This window comes from Cricetulus griseus, chromosome 4, assembly GCF_003668045.3.
Source record: "Cricetulus griseus strain 17A/GY chromosome 4, alternate assembly CriGri-PICRH-1.0, whole genome shotgun sequence".
NCBI lineage: Eukaryota > Metazoa > Chordata > Mammalia > Rodentia > Cricetidae > Cricetulus > Cricetulus griseus.
Window position 1 is genome coordinate 71614206 of NC_048597.1, and position 20631 is coordinate 71634836.

At 45.3% G+C, this 20631-nt stretch overlaps 2 protein-coding genes across 8 annotated transcripts in view; one reads left to right on the plus strand and one right to left on the minus strand.

The window, feature by feature from the left end:
- Positions 1–279: 279 nt before the first annotated feature.
- On the minus strand, positions 280–1723 carry LOC100753205 (keratin, type II cytoskeletal 8-like). The gene is given in 2 exon segments (XM_035444384.1): positions 280–1585; positions 1587–1723. Coding segments are annotated over 2 exon segments (1443 nt in total).
- A 3499-nt stretch (positions 1724–5222) lies between these two features.
- Positions 5223–20631, plus strand: part of Med15 (mediator complex subunit 15) — a 63802-nt gene continuing 48393 nt past the window's right edge. For 4 of the 7 annotated variants that reach the window (XM_027413169.1, XM_027413172.1, XM_027413174.1 and 1 more), the window contains exon 1: positions 5224–5387. In XM_027413169.1, coding sequence (XP_027268970.1) covers positions 5320–5387 — 68 coding nt within the window. In that variant the 5' untranslated portion in view covers positions 5224–5319. Of the gene's footprint in view, positions 5388–5671; positions 5821–20631 lie in introns of all 7 variants that reach the window. The other 3 variants (XM_027413170.2, XM_027413175.1, XM_027413173.2) reach the window with 3 other exon arrangements.

A 20631-nucleotide genomic window follows, 5' to 3' on the forward strand; every position in this document is an offset into this window, starting at 1 on the left:
ATAAAAAAAAAAGGAAGAAGGGGCCTCCACGTGCATGCTCCTCACTCTTTTTTTTTTTTTTTCCAGTTGATGGAGGCTTTATTTTGGAAAATACAATTGAATTGGGTTTGGGAGGGAGGCAGGGGTGAGAGGGGTACTTCAAATCGAACATTCCTCCCAAGTTTACCAGAGGGCTAGAGCTGATCCTCTGGTGGGTCTCTTATTCCCTGCACTCTGCCATACATCTGTCTCCCCTGGGCAGCTGCAGGAGCTCAGGCTGGCAACGGCTCTGGTGGCTGTTCACTTGGGCAGGATATCAGAGGACTCCGACACCAGCTTCCCATCGCGGGTTTCAATCTTCTTCACAACCACAGCCTTGGTGTGACTATACGTGCTGGAGCCCCCGACAGAGCTGAAGCCGGGCTGGAAGGAGCTCATGCCATAGCTGAAACCAGGGCTGGTGAATCCCCCATAAGCTGAGCTCAGCCCTCCTGAGTAGCCACTGGTGGTCTTTGTATGGGTACTCAAGTTCTGCATTCTAGACTCCAGCCTGCTCTCCTCGCCCTCCAGCAGCTTGCGGTAGATGTCAAGCGCCAGCTTGACGTTCATCAGCTCCTGGTACTCGCGCAGTTGCCGGGCCATATCCTGCTGCAGGGCGGTCTCCAGCTGAGCCAGTTTGGCATTGGCAACCTTAATGGCCATCTCCCCACGTTGCTCAGCATCAGCGATGGCAGCCTCCAGCATTGCTTTCGGGCCTTTGAGGCCTTCGATCTCTGCCTGCAGGCGGCTGATGTTGCGGTTCATCTCAGAGATCTCAGTCTTTGTACAGCACAAGTCATCCCCGTGCTTCCCAGTCAGGGTCTGCAATTCCTCGTACTTAATCTGGTACATGCTTTCAGCCTCAGCCGGACTGCAGTTGGCGATGTCCTCATACTGGGCACGGACTTCAGCGATGATGCTGTCCATGTCCAGGGAGTGGCTGTTGTCCATAGACAGCACCACAGACGTGTCTGAGATCTGAGACTGCAGCTCTCTGATCTCCTCTTCATGAATCAGCCGAAGGAGGTTGATCTTATCAGTCAGCCCTTCCAGTCGGGACTCCAGTTCTACCTTGTTCATGTATGCTTCGTCCACATCCTTCTTGATGAGGACAAAATCGTTCTCCAACTCTGTACACTTGTTGATCTCGTCCTCATACTTAGTCTTGAAGTCCTCCACCAGGCCCTGCATGTTGCCAAGCTCTGCCTCCCACTTAAGCTTCTCTTGGCCCAGGGCTTCCAGCTGCCGTCGAAGGTTGTTGATATAGCTCTCAAACATGTTGTCCATGTTGCTCCTTGATGTCTTCTGCTGCTGCAACAGGCTCCATTTGGTCTCCAGCATCTTGTTCTGCTGCTCCAGGAAGCGCACTTTGTCAATGAAGGAGTCGAACTTGTTAAGGGATTTAATCTGCTCCTTCTCCTGGATGCACACAGCATGGGTGTTGGGGTCCACCTCCAGCTTCAAGGGGCTCCTCAGGTTCTGGTTCACCGTGACTGCTGTGATACCCCCTACACTAGCCCCGCCGAAGCCGCCCAGACCCATGCTGGTACCCAGGCTTCCCCCGAAAGCTGCTGCTGTTGCCCACCCAGGAAAAGCTGGAAGAGCTGATGTGCGCACCGGGTGCACTGGTGTATGAGCGGCTGCTGAAGGCCTGGGGGCCGTAGGTGGACACCTGGTAGGACTTCTGGGTCACCCTGATGGACATGGTGAAGTCTGGAGGGAAGGCAGTGAGCCGAAGATGGAGGTTCGAGAGTGAGTGGAGCAGCTGCTGCTTCTCACTCTTAAACCTTCCCTACATTGGCGCGGTCAGGCATACCTGTAGCCAGTCCCTAGCAGGCATGGTTATAGTGTCCTCTACACTCCAGTTTATGTCAAATTGACAAGCCAGCACATATAGTTAATAGATGACTAGAAAAATATTGTAAGTATATTTTGTAATTCATTACTTACATTTTGAAAATTTTAAATGAATTTGTTATTATTCAGTGTGCATATGGGTGGGTATGCATGAGAGGTCAGAGGAAAACTTTGTGGAGTTGGTTCTCTCCTTCCTACTTTATGTGTGTTGAGAATAGAGTGGCTGGACTGGAAACATGGCTCAGCCGTTTAAGGCTAGGCTCACAACCAAAAATATAAGAGAATACAGTGGCCTATGCTCTATTCCCTTCTTTCCTACTGTGTAAAATAGTGGTTTTTCAGGCTGTGTCTTATCCTGAGAGTTTCCATTTTACAACCAGTCTTTTAGTACATTTTGAGGGTGGAGAATTGTGCTCCGGGGTGGATAAGTAAATAACACCTATCATGTAATATATAAGTAAATAACGTCTATCATATAATATATAAGTAAATAACGTCTATCATATAATATATAAGTAAATAACATCTATCATGAAGTGCAGACTGACAAATTACTTATTCCTGTTAGTAGAATGGATGCACTCTATAAATTTATCCAGATGAATTGAGACTGCAGGGGCACATGGGAATATTGAAATCATATTATAGAAACCAGACTCAAGGGGCTGGAGAGATGGCTCAGCAGTTAAGAGCACTGCCTGCTCTTCCAAAGGTCCGGAGTTCAATTCCCAGCAACCACATGGTGACTCATAACCATCTGTAATGGGATCTGTTGCCCTCTTCTGGCGTGCAGGTATACATGCAGGCAGAACACTGTACACATAATAAATAAATCTTTTAAAAAAAGAAACCAGACTCAAGAATTTATTGAACATGTCAAACCACCAAATGGTACAACTCTCTTACTTGAACTCTATGAAGTGCTGACAGCAACACCCAGCACTGACTGTTCGTCTGATAATCCATGCAGCATCAAGGTGGAACACTCCTGCTTGTTCCTGGAGCTTCAACTCCATTTGGTCCCCTTCTGTTGATGCAATTTATGGCGTGAAGGGTTTTCTGTCTAGCCTTCTAACACAAGATGGCCCAGTTTAGATGAGTTTACAAGCTGAATGTGTTTTCACTGAGCTCAGTTGCTGGCTGACAAGCAGTTCTAACACCTTGGTGGGTGCCTATGTTCTGATCTATGAGTGGTGATCTGAGCAGTCTCTTTTTTCCCAGTGGTCAGTGTTTAACACACATTAGGCATTGTTCTAGTCTTATACAGCAGAGTGGATCAGGATGCCTCCTGGGAAGCGAACACTATGCCCAAGGAAGCAGTCTTCATCACACACTCACCAAGCTGTGCCAGTTCACCATGAGGAAGAAGGCTTGATTATTGTTGAACTGTAACTGCCTTCTAATTATCCTGATGAGTTTACTGCAGTTGACATGGTTGGGTACCATGGTCCCGTACAAGGAACTTAGTTTAGTCCAAGACCAGCAGCTGCCTCTCCCCTTGCATCGCTTATCCTCGAGATCTTGGTAGGGTGCAAGATGTTTTCCACTCTTTGAGGATGTAGTACTACTAGAAGATCTCCCACAACATGGCATGAGTGTCTCGTGTCAGCAGGCTCTGGCTCCAGCGACAGCCCATTCCCTTGACTCACTCTTTATTTTTTTCAATTTTTCGAGACAGGGTTTCTCTGTGTAGCTTTGGAGCCTGTCCTGGAACTAGCTCTTGTAGATCAGAATGACCTCAAACTCACAGAGATCCACCTGCCTCTGCCTCCCAAGTGCTGGGATTAAAGTCATGTGCCACCAATGTCCCAGCTATTGCTATTTATTTATTTATTTATTTATTTATTTATTGACAGGATCTCTCTACATAGCCTAGGCTGATTTGGAACTCTCTGCTGTATGATATGAGAGTTAATATTAGTCACTAAGATTTGAATAAAGAATCTTGTCCAGGCTGGCCTTGAACATACCTGGTGCCTGCTTTTGTCTCCCAAAGGCTAGGATTAAAGCCATGTACCATCATGCTTGGCAGTTTTAAATTTTCTTCTTAAGGTTCATTACACTCAGTTTATAACCCACATGTATTTAAGACTTTTCCAAAGACTAAATAAATAAATAAACAACCCCCACAAGTGCTTTCTTCTGTAACAATAAACAAATGGATGCTTTATTGAGACACCATCTCTCTATATAGGCCCTGATTGACTTGTAACTCACTATGTAAACCAGGCTGCCTCGAACTCAACAGAGATCTGCCTGCCCCTGCCTCCAGATTGCTAGGATAGAGAGATTACTTAAATGATGACTTTCATATAGTTTAGGAAAATGAAGAGTTATGAAATTGGTTTGTTACCTTGTAATCGATACTCTAAAGTTAAATCATGTAGACTGAAGGGGCCAGCCCCCTGCTTTAACAGCCACGGCAGGCTATAGAAAAGACTCAACACGTGCTTGCCTGACCGTGCTTGGCCTGCCCTAGTCAGATACCCTCCTCGTGGTTAGGAACCAGTCAGATGTTAGCTAGCTCTAGGTGTGCTTTATGGTACAAGTCTATAACAGTGACGTGCAGAGCATAGCAACCACCCTGGGAGGGCCTATAGGCCATAACAGCCAGTTGACCCATCAACACAGGGTCGTCCAAGCTCAGAAGCGCACCTATCCTGAGTCTGTGCTTACTCCTAGACACTCCCCTTGCTCTACCCAATATACCTGCCCCCTCCCCTCGTGTCTTGAAGGGAAGAAGGGCCTGAGCTAATGGGATTAGCTCCTTAAACAATGAAAGTCTCTTTGCTTTTGCATAGAAATGGGTCTCTTAGTGATTTTGGGGGTTCAGAATTTTGGCACAATATAAACACTGAAAGGTGAACTCAAGACACACAAGCACAGCAACAGTTAACCATGTAACAGGTCAAAATACTCAAAATGTCTTGTATTAAAGGGATGAACCTCTAAGAAGTAAGGAATATGGACTACAGAGAAAGCATTAACAGAAATTGGCTTTTGCTTTTCTTTCAAATATTGAGCTTAATGATTCATTGAGCAGAAATCCTAAACCTAACATTGCTTTTTAGTGACAACAGTAGTTTTATCTTGATAACTGTAGAATGTACATATATGTTAAATTAGATATTAAAATTCCAAAATTATAACATAACACTATTTAGAAAAAAAAGTGTATTATCCATTAGCAATCATTACAACAGCAAAATTAGCCCACTTCAACACTGACAACAAAATGTAAGTAGGTTTCACGGAGACTGAGCGCACGCTCACCTGCGCGCATGCGTATAAGGACACAGGACTACATTTCCCACAATCCCTTTACTTCCGGCGTGGCCCGGCAGCGGGATCGCTCCGCTTCCGCGTTCGGGCCTGGCTCTATGTAAGAGGCGGCTGCGGTGGCGGCGGCTGTGGCTGTGGCGGCGAGGTACGCGAGCTACGGGCATGGACGTTTCGGGGCAGGAGACCGACTGGCGTAGCGCCGCCTTTCGGCAGAAGCTGGTCAGCCAAATGTGAGTGTAACCGGGGGCGAGGACCGGGTGGTCGGACTTAACCCGCCGGGAGGGTGAGGCCAGACCGGACCCGCCGTAGATCCTGGCGGGAACCTGCGGGGTCCTCTGGGCGCCGGGGACGTGCGGGGTGTGTGTGTGAGGTCCTTCTGCCGTCTCCCTGGCTTGTCTGGGCGTATAGTTTTTCTGGGGTCGAACTCTGCAAACCCAGCAGCCCTGGCTAGTGAGTCATCGTCCTGAGCCGCCTCGTCATTTGTGTGCTTGAATGCAAATTTTCCTCTGCTTAGATTCGCACTGAATACAGAAAGAGAAGGAGGCAGCCAAAGATTTACCAGGAGTGTCGCGCGGCCTGTTTAAGAAAAAGAGAAACAAAACCACATCAATGAGTTGGAGGAGGGTGGAAGGAAGATAAAATTGGAAGATTATTGGAAGATGAGTAGGTGTTCGGGCTGTGGGCAATGGGGACAGAGAATAATGTTCTCTTCCACAAGGTGTGTGAACTTGGCCCAATGGTGACAGGAAGCCGCTGTGGAGGATCAGGGAATGAAGGAGCTGGGATGCCCTCTGCTCATGGAGCATTGCTGAGTGCTTGTTTCACTTAGCCCTTTTACTGAGCTTCCGGAAGTGTTGAGAAAATTGCTTTTGGCACAGTCTTTTCCCTGAGGGTTGGTACTGTTGGTAAAGGAACAGATAGTACAGTTATGTCAATGCTCGATCATGTTGTGGGTGCTAAAGTGTTAGATGAGTAGGACTGGAGCAGCCTGGTGACAGATTGAGCTCTAGAAAGAAAAGTAGGAGGGTGACAGGCCACCATTCCCGGCTTATCATCGTGAAGGACTGTTGTAGGTGGAGACTTCTGGGTTTTGGAAGCAAAATAGTCAAGGAGATAGGGATGAGGGTGAGCAGGTGCTGGCATGGTTGGTGATGGGCAGGCAACTTGCACCCGTGTTTTACATGTGGTCTGCCTTGAGCTGGTCCATCATGAGTGTTGGGAAGGTCCCTGAGTCCCTGGAGATGAATTAAGGACCCAAGAGAGGCTAGGTAGGCAATTTGGGGAGTGTTTTCGCTCTGGAGGGGTTGGTGGGGTTCTTTTTTCACTCATGTTCCTAATGCTATATCACTGTCCATCATATCGGTTCATTAATTGATTGTAGAAGATACAGTTGGCAAAGATTATAAAGGCCCACATTAGATGATGGAAATTGAAAGAGGAAGACAGATTCCAGAGAAAGGGGAATGTGTGGACACATTTGTGACTTACTGGGTGGAGGGGGTGGGGTGAAGCAGTGTGGAAGGAAGGAAGCTGGGCTAAATTCGGGGAAGCATCAGTACATCGGAAGGAGTGGGTACTGTATCAGTGGCTTGGTACCACACAGAATAACTATCAGACAGTTTTGCAAACAGTTCAGCAAACAAGTGTTTTTGTTTTTGTTTTGTTTTTGGCCTTTTGAGACAGGGTTTCTCTGTGTAACAGCTATGGCTGTCCTGGAACTTGCTCTGTAGGCCAGACTGGTCTGGAGCCCACAGAGACCCACCTGCCTCTGCGTCCCAATTGCTGGGATTAAAGGCATGCAACACCATAGCACAGCTAATGTACGCTTCTTGATGGAACCTTTGGGGGCATAACCTGCTTATAACCCCATTGAAGTTGCTGGCCAAAATCTACTGCTTACACTTGTAAAACTGAACTATCCTCTTTCCTTCCTGGCCACTTGCCAGGGTCAGTGTTTGTTCCTGGAGATTGTACCTTGTGCTTTCTTTGTGACCTATTCTAACATTGGCTGGTTTTTCTGACACTCCAGATCAGGCTTGGAGAACATTCTCTGAATTTCACAGGTCAGTTTAGAATAATGGAACATGATCTTATTGTCTGCATCCTTAACCACATCTATAAGTCCCTTTTGAGGTATGGTGAAGGATATTCACAGGTTCCAGGGAGTAGGATCTGTGTATCTTTGTGGAGGCAGGCAACATTTGCCCACCACATTCGGGTGAACATATCAAAGGTTGGCTTTTAAGAGCAAGCAGGTGTCTTAGTTTGCTTTCTATTGCTGTAAAAAACACCATGACCAAACAGCAACTTGGGGAGGAAAGGGTTTATTTCATGTTACACTTTATCCCCACCATCAAGGAAAGCAAAGATAGGAACTCAACCAGGGTAGGAGGGGCTAGAGGGATGACTCAGTTAAGACCACTTGTTACTCTTGCAAAGGCCCCAGGGTTCAATTTCAGGCACCTGCATGGTGTCTCACAGCCATCCATAAGTCCAGTTGCAAGGGATCGAAAGCCCTCTTCTGACTTGAGCAGGTACCAGGCATAAACTGGTGCATCTCCATACATGCAGGCAAAACTTTTGTACACATAAAAAGTAAATAAAAGTAGGAGAGCTGTGGTGGCACATGCCTTTAATCTCAGCACTTGGGAGGCAAATCTCTGAGTTTGATGCCAGCCTGGTCTATAAAGTTCCTGGACAGCCAGGGCTGTCGAGAGACCCTGTCTCAAAACAACCAAACATATGTATATGCAGAGCAGCCAAGATTGGAGGAGTGCTGTCTACTTTCTTCTTCATGGCTTGTTGGCTTGCTTTTCTTTACAACCCAGGAGCACCTACCCAGTGGTGGCACTGCCCACAGTGGGCTGGGCCCTCCCGAATCAATGATTAATCAACAAAATTCCCCACAGGCTTGCAGGCCAATCTGATGAGGAAGTTTTTTTTTGTTTGTTTGTTTTTGATTTTGATTTTTTTTTTGTCTTTTTTTTTTTTTTTTTTAAGTTGAGGTTCATTCTTCCCAGATGACCATAGCCTGTGTCAAGTTGACAAACAACTAAGCAAGCTTATTGGGTGCTCTCATTTCTTTGGTTTGCTTGTTTTCTCTCCAGGGTTTACCTTATGACTCAATTTCTGTGTTCATAGAGTTTAAGAGATTTATATTGTGCTAATCTACACTTTTTTTTTTTTTTTTTTTTTTGGAGAAAGGGTTTCTCTGTGTAACAACCTTACCTGTCCTGGAATTGGCTCTATAGACCAGGCTGGCCTTGAACTCGAAGAGATCCACCTGTCTCTGCCTCCCAGAAGTCACATGCTGCCACCACCCAAATCTGCACATCTTTTGTTCTGACTTCTTCCAGTGTTTAAGCTGTTGTTTAATTAGGCCATTTTAGGAAATGCTTCAAATTCTAGTGATTTATAATAGATTAGGAATAATGAAAGCCTGGGGCCTATGTATCTTTGTGGGGGGGGCAACATTTGCCAACCACATTTGGGTGAGCATATCAAAGGTTATAGGGAGTAGCTCAGTAGGAGATCATTTATGTAGTTCCCAGGAAGCCCTGGGTTCAGTTGTCAGTTGTTGGGGAGCATGGAACTACCTGGGATGTTCTGAAAACTTTCAGTGGAGAGGCAACACCTCTCATTGAGGAAAAAGCAAGTTTGACAGTTCTAACTGGCAGTCTAGTCTTCTTAGCCTTCCATTGTGTCTACCTTTCTGGACTTTAATAGATTGCACAAATGAGGGCAATGTGTATAGCCCAATGCCATCATCAGGCAGTCCACTGGTTTGTACTCGGATTTATTTTTTTTGTAGCTCTCTTTATGGTCCAGCTTCTCTGATCTTTCCATTTTAGCATTCAAAGGTCTTGTTTTAGTTCTTTGTTTTTACTTGCTGGAGATTGAGCCCAGGGTCAGTATATACTCTTGATACTGATCTGCACCTCTAGCTATTGTCTCTTTTTAAACAGCTGTTACTAAGTATTTAGGGTGTCCAGAAGATTGTGACTGAAGACTGTCTCTACTGTTGTCATGAGCTGCTTGCTCTTTTTCCTTTCAGTGTCTGCTTTGGTGTCAGATACTTAGGATCCGTCCCTGTCCCCTCATCTAAAATGGGTCACCCTCTGCTAAGTTTAATTCAGCTCCTTTTAGTTTCTTAGGACAGTCCAGTCCTCTGTAGGATGAAGAGTACAGGAAGCAATGTTTTCCTGGGGACCACCTGCTCAACCTCTCGTGTTACAGTGACCATTGTATTATGTGTTGTAAAACTGGAATCTTCCCCTTCTCTACTCATTGCCTTTGTGACCTTTCATCTGTGAAATACTAGTCTAGTTTGTCTCACTAGGATGCTTGGAGCAACATTGGAGAGACTTCTGTGCGAGCTTTACGAGGTCTGGGGACTGACTGAGCAGAAAACTCTTCCAGTGGCCTCGCAGTGATTGGAGACACTATGGTTTGGGTTGATGAAGGTGGTATCTCTAAGCCCAGATAGTTTGATGCAGTGACATCTAAAGAAACCCAAAGAAGGAAAGTAGGTAGGAAACAATTGATTGGTTCGCATTGATTCATTTTTTTGTTTTGTTTTTTCGAGACAGGGTTTCTCTATTGCTTTGGAGGCTGTCCTGGAACTTGCTCTGGAGACCAGGCTGATCTTGAACTCACAGAGATCTGCCTGCCTCTGCCTCCCAAGTGCTGGGATTAAAGGCATGTGCCACCAACGCCCGGCCTCATGTTGACTCTTAATGAAGCACCCATACTCCCTGCAGAACCCTAGGGGAGACCCTTCTTATATCTTCCTGAACAGGGCTTTGTGGGGCTTCCTTGAGGGATTTTTGATTCATGCATATATGTCTCTGGTCTTCAGGCTCTTGGAAAGCAAGTGCGCATCTGCCCTGACTTGTTCATACCTAACATCAAGTAGGTCTACAGCAAATGGCATGAACAGTTAGTGAATGCCAGAACATCGCCAGCTACTTCTCAGGGTTTCTATGTGTACGTGTAAGCCACAAATTGATAACTGTTCGAAACTTCTCTCTACCATGTTTTGAGACAGTATCTCTCACTGAGTCCGGAGCTTACTGATTCAGCTACACAGATTGGCAGCAAGCCCCAGGGATCCTCTTTCTACCTCCCCAGCTCTGGAATTACATGTTTGTGCATCCAGCTTTGTACATAGGTGCTAGATCTCAAACTTAGGTCCTTATGCTTTCCAGCAAGCCCTTTACCCACTGAGCCATCTCCCTAGCCTGTTCCCTGTTCTTAATTTTCCTGCTGTGCCACCCTCCCTCTCCCGCCACAACCCAGGTAAGAACCTTAATAAACTGAGCACTGTTATTGAGTAACATAACATAAAAACTGATAGAATATATGCAAAATGATCATATACTTTATGTTGAGGGAAACTTATTCTTGAGGCTTTTAGCTCTGGTACTCTTTAGTGTAAAACATTTCTCTTTTTTTGTTTTGTTTTGGTTTTTCTGTTTTTTGAGATAGAGTTTCTCTGTGTAGCTTTGGAGACTGTCCTGGAACTTGTTCTATATACTAGGCTGGCCTCGAACTCTCAGAGATCCACCTGCCTCTGCCACCCAAGTGCTGAGATTAAAAGCGTGTGCCACCACTGCCCAGGCATTTCTAAACAGATGCAGGAAGGAGTAGCTGCAGCTGGGGAAAGATAGGTCTGTTTTAGTGTCCTGGTAAAATGTCAGAAGGCCAAGGAGAACGTGCTGTGGGGCCAGGGGCTAGTGATTTTTGGTGTTTGTCCACGCCCCCCAAAGTATCACTTTTCATGGTAGCACATACATGTATTTATTTTTTTTAAAGATTTTATTTATTATATATACAACATTCTGCTTCCATGTATATCTGCACACCAGATCTCATAAGGGATGGTTGTGAGCCACCATGTGGTTGCTGGGAATTGAACTCAGGACCTTTGGAAGAGCAGTCGGTGCTCTTAACCTCTGAGCCATCTCTCCAGCCCACATGTCTTTATTTTTATCTATCTATCTATCTATCTATCTATCTATCTATCTATCTATCTATCTATCTATTTTTTGAGACAGGGTTACTCTGTGGCTTTGGAGACTTTCCTGGAACTCGCTCTGTAGACAGGCTGGTCTCGAACTCACAGAGATCCGCCTACCTCTGCCTCCCGAATGCTGGGATTAAAGGCATGTTCCACCGTCAGGCCACATACATGTCCTTAATTCCAGCACTACCATCCCTAGGGAGGCAGATGCCGGCAGATCTCTGTGAGTTCAATGACAGCCTGGTCTACAAGCTAGTTCTAGGATAGTCGGGGCTACACAGAGAAACCCTGTTTTGAAAAACCAAATAAACAAACAAAAAGACAAGGGTCTCATGTAGCCCAGGCTAGCGTTGAACTCTGTGTATCAGAGGTTGACCTTGAACTGATCAATCAACCCATACCCAGCTAGCTGTGTTAACACTTGTCATCATATACCGTGTGTGTGTGTGTGTGTGTGTGTGTGTGTGTGTGTGTGTGTGTGTGTGTGTGTGTTTGAGATAGGATATCACTGGGTAAACTGGGTAACTTGAACTGGTTTGGAGATGCTAATATTGTAGGCATGGGCCAGTCACCATGCTCAGAGCTGGATGTATTTGTTCCCATTGTAAGGTGAGGAAGAGGGCCTAGAGAAGAGCTCATTGCTGTTGTAGTTAGTTTACTCTTTATATTACAGTTGGATGCTGATTGGACCATACTATGATATTAAAGACAAATAACTTTTAAGTATCTGGGAGAACAAGGTTGTATCCATTTCATGAACCTGGGTAAGGGGATACTCAAAATTAATCCCAGCCAAGTGCAGTGGAAGCCTTTAGGGAGGAGCCTGCTGCTACTGAGTCTCCAATTTATGTTCGGATTCTCCATAGGCCCTTAGAGACTGGAGTATGAACCCCTAATGCCTTTTATTTCCCTTTAGGGAGGCAAGTTGAGAGTCTTTCACACAGCCTGGGGTGGCCTTGAATTCTAGGTCCTCTTACCTTGCTGGGGTTGGGATTATAGTCACCACACCTAATTTCCTGATGATCTTTGACCTCTTGCCACAGAATGAGCCCTACCATGAACCTACTAGAGCTGACATACTTATATCATTCTGATCAGAGATCTTTCAGCTGTTGTCTGATGGTGACCAAACCTATGACTCCTTGACAGTAGTGCTAGACATTCTGAGGTTGGGGACTAGAGTACAATATTACCTGCCTACTGCAGTCACTGACTGGGGCAAAGCCATTGCCTTAAAGCATTCCTTATGCTAATAATAGTTTCAGTTAGATACCTGAGGGAAAATTTCAAAGGAATTCTAGTGAACTTTCCAAACTTCAAGTGGGCAATTAAAATCACAAAGCCAAGCAGGATAGTTCAAAGACCCTTATGTCCTATTTTTTTGTATTCTACCTTCTCCCCTCAGCTGTTCCGACACCGAAGTTGTGTTTAGTGGCTGCCCATTGCCTATAGACTCAACTCTTGAGTATCCGTTCTTCCTCCTGGGCCCACACCTGTGTGTCTCACCCTCATTCTACATTATATCTAACCAGGCTACCAGTGAATCCTTGTATGAACCAAACTCTTTCCTTGACTGCTGTGTGCCTTGTTTGTTCTGCCTGAAAGACTCATCCTTTCTGTGGCTGAGCTGGGCAGCTCTTCTTCCAGGACAGTGGGCCTCCTGTCTATCCCTTGTCCCCTGCAAGTCAGTGAAGACAAGGCAGTTTGTACATGACTATTTGAAGGCTTATTTCCTATTAGTCTTAATTCTATGGGGAAGGAACAGCATGAATACTTTTGAAATTAGCATCTACTCCTATCTGGCCACAAGTGTTAGAATGCACAAGATTCTTGAGTCTGTCTGACACAGGTTTCATGAGCACTCATGTGGGCCTGTTGAGATGTGGAGCTGGGGATCACTGTTGGGTACTTAGCTTGAGTAAAGACAGAAGTGACACATGAAGATGTTGGTCAACCAATTAAATCAGCTTGGGATACATAAATGAGGATGAGCCACCTAGTAATACTCTATTCTAGTCATCTTCAAGTGTTCATTTCCTTCGCCATTTCTTCCCAAGACATAATCCAAGAGTGTTCATACTCTGGTGAGATGGGATGCTCACTATTGCATCGTGGAATGGAGCTTTTTTATTTTTTAAGATTATTTTTGTTTTTATTGTGTGCACAAACTTGTGTGTGCATGTATATGTATGCACTTGGATACAGGCAGCCTTGGAGGTTAGAGTCCCTTGGAGCTGGAACTATAAGTTTCGGGAATCAAATTTAAAACCTCTGCAGGAGTAATATGCTCTCTTCATCTCTGAGCCATCTCTCCATTTCCTAAAGTGGAACTTTTTTTTTTTTTTTTTTTTTTTTTAAGACAGGGTTTCTTTATGTAGTCCCAGCTGTCCTGGAACTCTGCTCTGTAGACTAGACTGGCCTTGAACTTGGAGATCTGCCTGTCTCTTCCTCCTGAGTGGTGGGATCAAAGGTGTGCGCCAATGCCTGGCGACTGAGACTTTTATCAGTTGTGCTCCTGATGCCTGTGGAGAACAGTAGAAGGGGCCAGAACCCCTGGAACTGGAGTTACAGATGGTTGTGAGCCACCATGTGACTGTTGGGCATCTGCCCAGGTCCTTTGGAAGAGCAGCCAGTGCTCCTAACTGCTGAGTCATTTCACCAGTCCCCTTTTCTCATTAACACTGACTTTTAAAGAAAAAAAAAGATTTATTTTTATTTCATGTGTATAAGTGCTTGCTTGCATGTATGTAAGCACATTGAGTATGTACCTGGTCCCTCAAAGGCCAGAAGAGGGAGGGTGACAGATCCCTGGAATTGGAATTACAGATAGTTGTAAGCATTATGTAGGTGCTAGAAACTGAACCTCGGTCTTCTGTAAGTAGCAGGTGCTCTAAACCACCAAGCCATTTCTCCTGCCCATTGTGGTTTTGTTTTTTGTTTTTTTGTTTTTGCTGCTGCTGTTTTGGTTTTTTGAGTTAGGATTTCTCTGTGTAGCCCTTGCTGTCCTAGAACTCTGTAGACCAGGCTCACCTTGAACTCAGAAATCTACCTGCCTCTGCCTCCTGAGTGCTAGGATTAAAGGCATTCACCACCACTGCCTGGCTCTTTTTTTTTTTTTTTTTTTTTTTTAAATGGATCCTGATGAGTAGTCCAGAGCTATAAATCAAGATCTTCCCATTGTTGGGTGTGTTCCACCAACCTTTTCAGAAACGTATGTCTGTAATTCTAGTTTTTGCATGCAATTCCAGGGTTTCAAGGCTAGCTTGGGCTACACAATTAGGTCTTACCAAGAAAAGATAATAAATAAGGGGAGTCAACTCTTTTTATCTGGTGTTTCATAGATAAACAAATAGACACCTGTCTGAATTTAGAGAGCCAAAGGTATTGAACTTATTGTCCCCAGTGAGAGGCTCACTTCAACTCCCAACTAGTTTCTCTTTTTTTTTCCTTAAAATTACTTTATTTTTGAGGATACCTCCCATAATAAACTTGTCTCTCTTCTTTGAAAATTATTTATTTATGATTTTGTTTTTCAAGACACTCACTTTGACTGGGCAGCAGTGACACATGCCTTTAATCTCAGCACTCAAGAGGCAGAGGCAGGCAGATCTCTGAGTTCGAGGCCAGCCTAGTCTACAGAGTGAGTTCCAGGACAGCCAGGGCTGTTACACAGAGAAGCCCTGTCTCAACAAACAAAACAAAACAAAACAAAACACTCACTTTGGCAGGATGACCAAGAACTTCTGAACCTACTGCCTCAACCTCATGAATATAGGATTGGCATGTTGGGAATTGAACCCAAGGCTTTGAGTGTGCTAGGCAAGCATGCTCCAATAAATCCCCAAATCCCTCCCTCCCTCCCTCCCTCCTCCCTCCCTCCCTCCTCCCTCCCTCGTCTTACTGTGTAGCCCAGGCTGGCTTTGAACTTAGAATACTCCAGCTTCTGAGCTGGGCTTATAGGTGTCTACCACCATGCCTGGACTTCTGTCCTGCTCTTAAAGTTTTTATTTTTACCTTTATTTTATCTGTATGAGTGTTTTGCCTGTATATATGTACACCATGTGCATTCAGTGCCAATGGAAGCCCAAAGAGGGTACCAGATTCACTAGAACTAGGGTTGCTATGGTTGTAACTTGCTCTGTGGGTATTAGGAACCTAATCCAAGGTGGATGTAGCCACTTTTCTTTCTGGGCTGTTGGTGTCAGAATGGAGTCAGGCTGTGTTGGGACGTGTCCCTTATTTACCACATTGACCTGAGCAGTTTCCTTTTTGGTTTTTCAAGACAAAGTTTCTCTGTGTAACTCTGGCTGTCCTGGAACTCACTGTATAGACCAAGCTGGCTTCGAACCCAGAGATCCACCTGCCTCACCTCCCAAGTGTTGGGATTACAAGTGTGCACCGTTGTAACGATAACTCTTTCCGCCAGCCATTTGAGTTCCGCCGTCACGTTAGGGCCCCAAATAACACACAGAGTCTTATATTATTTACAGTGCTGCTGGCCAATGACTAAGATTTCTCATTTGCTAGCTCTGTACTAAGTATCAACCATAACCATTAATCTATATATTTTATAAAGACTTATCTTATCAAGGACACCCGCCTTATGTGTCCTGTCTTCCCAGGGATCTCATGGCTACTCTTGCTACATTTCCCAGAATCCTCCTTCTCTCCTAGTCCCGCCTAACTTGCTTCCCTATTGGCCAACAATGCTTTATTTATCAACCAATAAGACAAACGTATACACAAAAGGACTTCCCCCATCACACCTGGCTGAGCAGTTTTCTTAAATGGTGCCATTTTATATATACAGCAGTGTCAGGAGTATTGCCTGCTCAATGCTTGGGCCTGGTGTTTTCACAGCATCTACCTGTATAGCAAGCGATCTTTCTGAATTTGAATGCACATTCAAATTTGAGACCCTCTCAGGTACAGTGGCAATAGGACTGGAAGGGATGGTTTTAGGAGAAAGCCTCTGAAGGAAGGAAAGGTTGGCTCTGGTGAGTGTGTGTATATACTTGTACATGTGTGAGTGTGGTTGCATATATGAACTTGCAGAGGACAGAAGGGAGGCGCAAGCCAGGTATCCACCCTGCAGAGAAAGCCTTGGTGCTGCATTGATTCTGAGTGATGGATTCGAGGTGATTTGGGTTGTGGGTGTCAGTACCAATGCTTCTAAGGAGAAATGTTCCAGCAGCAGTGGTATGGAGAGTATGCCTGGAAGCAGCCTTCTGAAAGGGGCATAGGATGAGCCTGCTCTACAACTAGAACCTGTCTTTGTTAAAAATGGGGTGAATGGTTCAGGCACTTACCTGAATTGTGATCCTTGGAACTCACATAGAGGAGAAAGGAAGAATGAAATCTACAAAGTTATCCTCTAACCTCCACACGTCTGTCTGTCTGTCTGTCTGTCTGTCTGTCTCCGTTTCTCCTCAACTCCCCTTCCACGCACACATGGTAAAATTTTGTTTTTAATTTTTGAAAAATAAAACAACTGTTATGATGAGAGAGTAAGGGATCACTTAAGGCGGTTCTGTTTGGTAAGCAAAACAAAAACGTAGTCTAGAGAACAGAAGGGAAGGAAGTAGGAGCCAAGGCTTAATGGCCTCTCAGCTACTACTCCATAGAGTAGTATCTCACTTCTGCTTTCCTCTAGAGGGGCTGTTGGATGAGGGGATACAGACTTCAGACCCTTGGCCTCAAAGAAGTGGCTCTGTGGCAGCAGCCTCAGCCCTGCCTCTCTCCTCAGCTCTGCCTCCCTCTCTCCCCTCAGCCCTGCCTCTGTCTCTCCTCAGCCCAGCCTCTCTCTCCTGTTTTGGTCAGTATAGCCAGAATTTTGGGTGTAGCACTTCACTGTCTACCAGATAACATTTATAGGGGGTTGAAAAACAGGAAAGTGTTTCTGTAATCTCTCTGCCCAGTTGTGCCAATATTGACATAGGGATACATTTCCCCTAGACCTGTGTGCTTCTGGCTGGTGGGCACACACACATATGACTGAATGTCTGTTATGTTGGTAGGCACACATACATATGACTGAATGTCTGTCATGTTGGTAGGCACACACACAGACTTTCCTGAGTCCAGTTTTGAGTTGTTTTTTTCCTGCCCGAGGCTGTTTTCTCTGCAGAGGCTGGTTCTAGCTGGCCACTGTGTGCCCACAGATTTCATTCACAAGAGGAATAGACTATGCATAGCTCTCCACTTGCTTAAGATAAACATACTACTTAATGTTTGGGGGGGCAGTTCTTCTATGGACCTTTGAACATTCCCAGAAGTAGAGCTAATAGGAAAAAATTTTCCAAATCCTTTGAGAGGTAACAACGTGTGACCAGTTCTTTTTCACTTGCACTTTCTATTCCCTTCAGGACTATTTTACCCTCCCACCCAGGATGTCTTGTGATTTTAGCTGTGAGTGCCAGTCTCTAAAGATAGGGCTCCTTGCCCCAGCACCACAAAATCATATTGGCACAGTGTGGTGTAATTGCTTGGTGGCAGTTGAGATATTCTGGATCCCAGACTGGCATCAGGTCAGAGGGTCTTTCCAGCTCTTGGTTCATGTGTGTGTGTGTGTGTGTGTGAGAGAGAGAGAGAGAGAGAGAGAGAGAGAGAGAGAGAGAGAGAGAGAGAGAGAGAGAGAGTGTGTGTGTCAGGGTCTCACTATCTAGCTCTGGCTGTTCTGTAATTCACTGTGTAGACCATGCGCTCACAGAGGTCCGCCTGCCTCCTGAATGCCAGGACTAAAGGCATGTACCACCACTCCCATCATCTTAGTTCTTTTAAGGTTGGAAATACCAGAAGCTCATGTCATTTGAGCCAGTTCAGAGTTTAAAGGGCAGTAGGCAGGCTGTTCTTCAGGCTAGCCCTCATTGATTTTGCTCTCTGGCCTTCCTGGAGGAAACAGGAGGAGAAGAGTTTAGCTGAGCAACTGAAAAAAAGTGTGAAGAGGAAAATGTGCAAGTCTCTGCTCTCTTCAAGTCCAAAATACCCATTCCTATGTGTGGGCAAATAGTTAAATTCTGAAATATGCTACTTTTTGTCTTGTGAACCTGGGGCTGGAGAGATGCCTCAGTGGTTGGGAGTGCTTCCTGTTCAATTATGAGAATGGAAGTTTCAATCCCAGCACCATGCAGCAAGCTGAGCATTTTACAAACACACCTGTAACTCCAGCTCTGAAGAATTTAGCACTCTTTCTGGCCTCTGTGTGTGCATAGACATGCACCTACACACACATGAATGAATGAATTGCAGGGAACCTGCAAATGTTTGTTAACTGCATGTCAACTAATAAAAGAAAGACTTTGTGCTATAGTTTAGCAGATGTGCCTCAGCTGCCTGTTACGTCTAAGAGCCCAGGTGTTGCTTTGGTGGCCAAACAATTGATGTCTCACCATTTCCTTCCTAGAAGGTGAGACCACCTGGATACAGGGGCAGTTAATTGCTGCTGTGCATTAGAAGGTGAGCAGTGGGGCTGGAGAGATGGCTCAGAGGTTAAGAGCACTGGCTGCTCTTCCAGAGGTCCTGAGTTCAATTCCCAGCAACCACATGGTGGCTCACAACCATCTATAATGAGATCTGCAGGAATACATGCAGGCAGAACACGGTATACATAATAAATCTTAAAATAAAAAAAAAAAAGAAAAGAAAAAAGAAAAAGGTGAGCAGTGATGTGGGATGCTGCCACTTTAAGGACTTCAGGGAAGCAGAAAACTAGATGAGAGGCAGGCCTGTGTGGGGCAGACAGAGGCCTTTCCTCTGGGGTATAGCTTTATTGAAGCTGTAGCTAGAAGGTACCATGTGTGGGCATGGTGACCTTACCCACCTTAACGTCCCTACCAGCTTCTTACCCTGGGAACTGAAGAATGTATGGTTTGTTGCTAGGAGAGAAGCTTCATGTCTTTAGCTGACGCAGGAAGGTTTAGAAATGTGAATAAGCTGGGAGTGGAGCCAAGAGCCCAGCATGCACAGCCCAGACTCCATCCCGAGCACCACAGAAAGGAAAATGAATCAGATTTTCCTCAACAGTGGCTGAAGTTCACTGTGTAGTTCTTAAGAACAGAAAGGCATTTTAATTTATACTCTAAGCAAGCAAATCTCCCAAGTTTTTGAATTAGCTTTAAACTTTAAGGTCTTCCTTCCTTCCTTCCTTCCTTCCTTCCTTCCTTCCTTCCTTCCTTCCTTCCTTCCTTCCTTCCTTCCTTTTTTCCCCTTTTGGTTTTTCCGAGACAGGGTTTCTCTGTGGCTTTGGAGGCTGTCGTGAAACTTGCTCTTGTAGACCAGGCTGGTCTCCAGCTCACAGGGATCTGCCTGCCTCTACCTCCCAAGTGCTGGGATTAAAAGCGTGTACCACCACCACCCAGCCAAGTTTTTTCTTTTAAGATTTATTTTAAATTGTGTTTCAGGAGGTAGTGCATGCAGATACCTGAGGAGGCCAGGAGAGGGTGTCAGGTCTCCAGGAGCTGTATTGCAGGTGGATGTGAGCCCCCCAATATAGGTTCTGGGAATCCTCTGGAAGAGCAGTACAGAGTCTTAACCTCCGAGCCATCTCTCTAGCCCCAGGATTTTTCTGTGTCTGTGATACTTCATGAGCATTTTGCCTTTTTAAAATCACTATTTATATTTTATGTACATGAGTGTTTTGCCTGTGTGTATGTATGTGCACTAGTGGTGCTTATGGAGGTCAGAAGACGCATCAGATCCCCGAAATGTGGGTGCTGGGAAATGAACATGGGTCCTCTATAGGAGCAGCAAGTGCTCTTAACAACAGAGCCATCTCTCTAGTCCTTCTCTACCCCCTACCTCCTTCTGAGACAAATTCTCACTGTTGCAGCCCTGACCGAAGTGTACCACCACACCCTGGCTAGCCTAGTGCCCCTGTCCCTGCGTTTTAACACAAGGTCTCATTCTGTAACCCAGGCTGATTTCAAATTTGCTTTCATCTTCCTGCCTTGGCTGCTCAAGTGCCTTATATTACAGATCTGAGCCGTCATACCTCACTAATTCATGATTAATGTTTAATGACAGTATTATCTCAGTCTCTAGTCCAGGAGAACCTGGAACTCACTCTGTGGGATAGACTGGCCTCAAACTCCTGGAAATCTGCCAGCCTCAGCCACTAGTCATAGAACTGAGATTAGAAGGGTGAACCACCATATTCAGCTTTCATTATTTTATTCTTTTTCCCCCTACAAATAACTTTGGTGTGTGTGTGTGTGTGTGTGTGTGTGTGTGTGTTTCCTAAGACAGGGTTTCTCTGTAATAGCCCTGGCTGTCCTGGAACTCTCTCTGTAGACCAGGCTGGCCTCAAACTCAAGAGATCCACCTGTCTCTGCCTCCCACATGCTGGGATTAGAGGTATGGGCCACCACCACCTGCCTATAGGGGCCAGTTTTATTCAAACCATTACAGCAGACAATTTAATTTTTAATGACTAAAAATTTTTTTGTGTCTGGGCA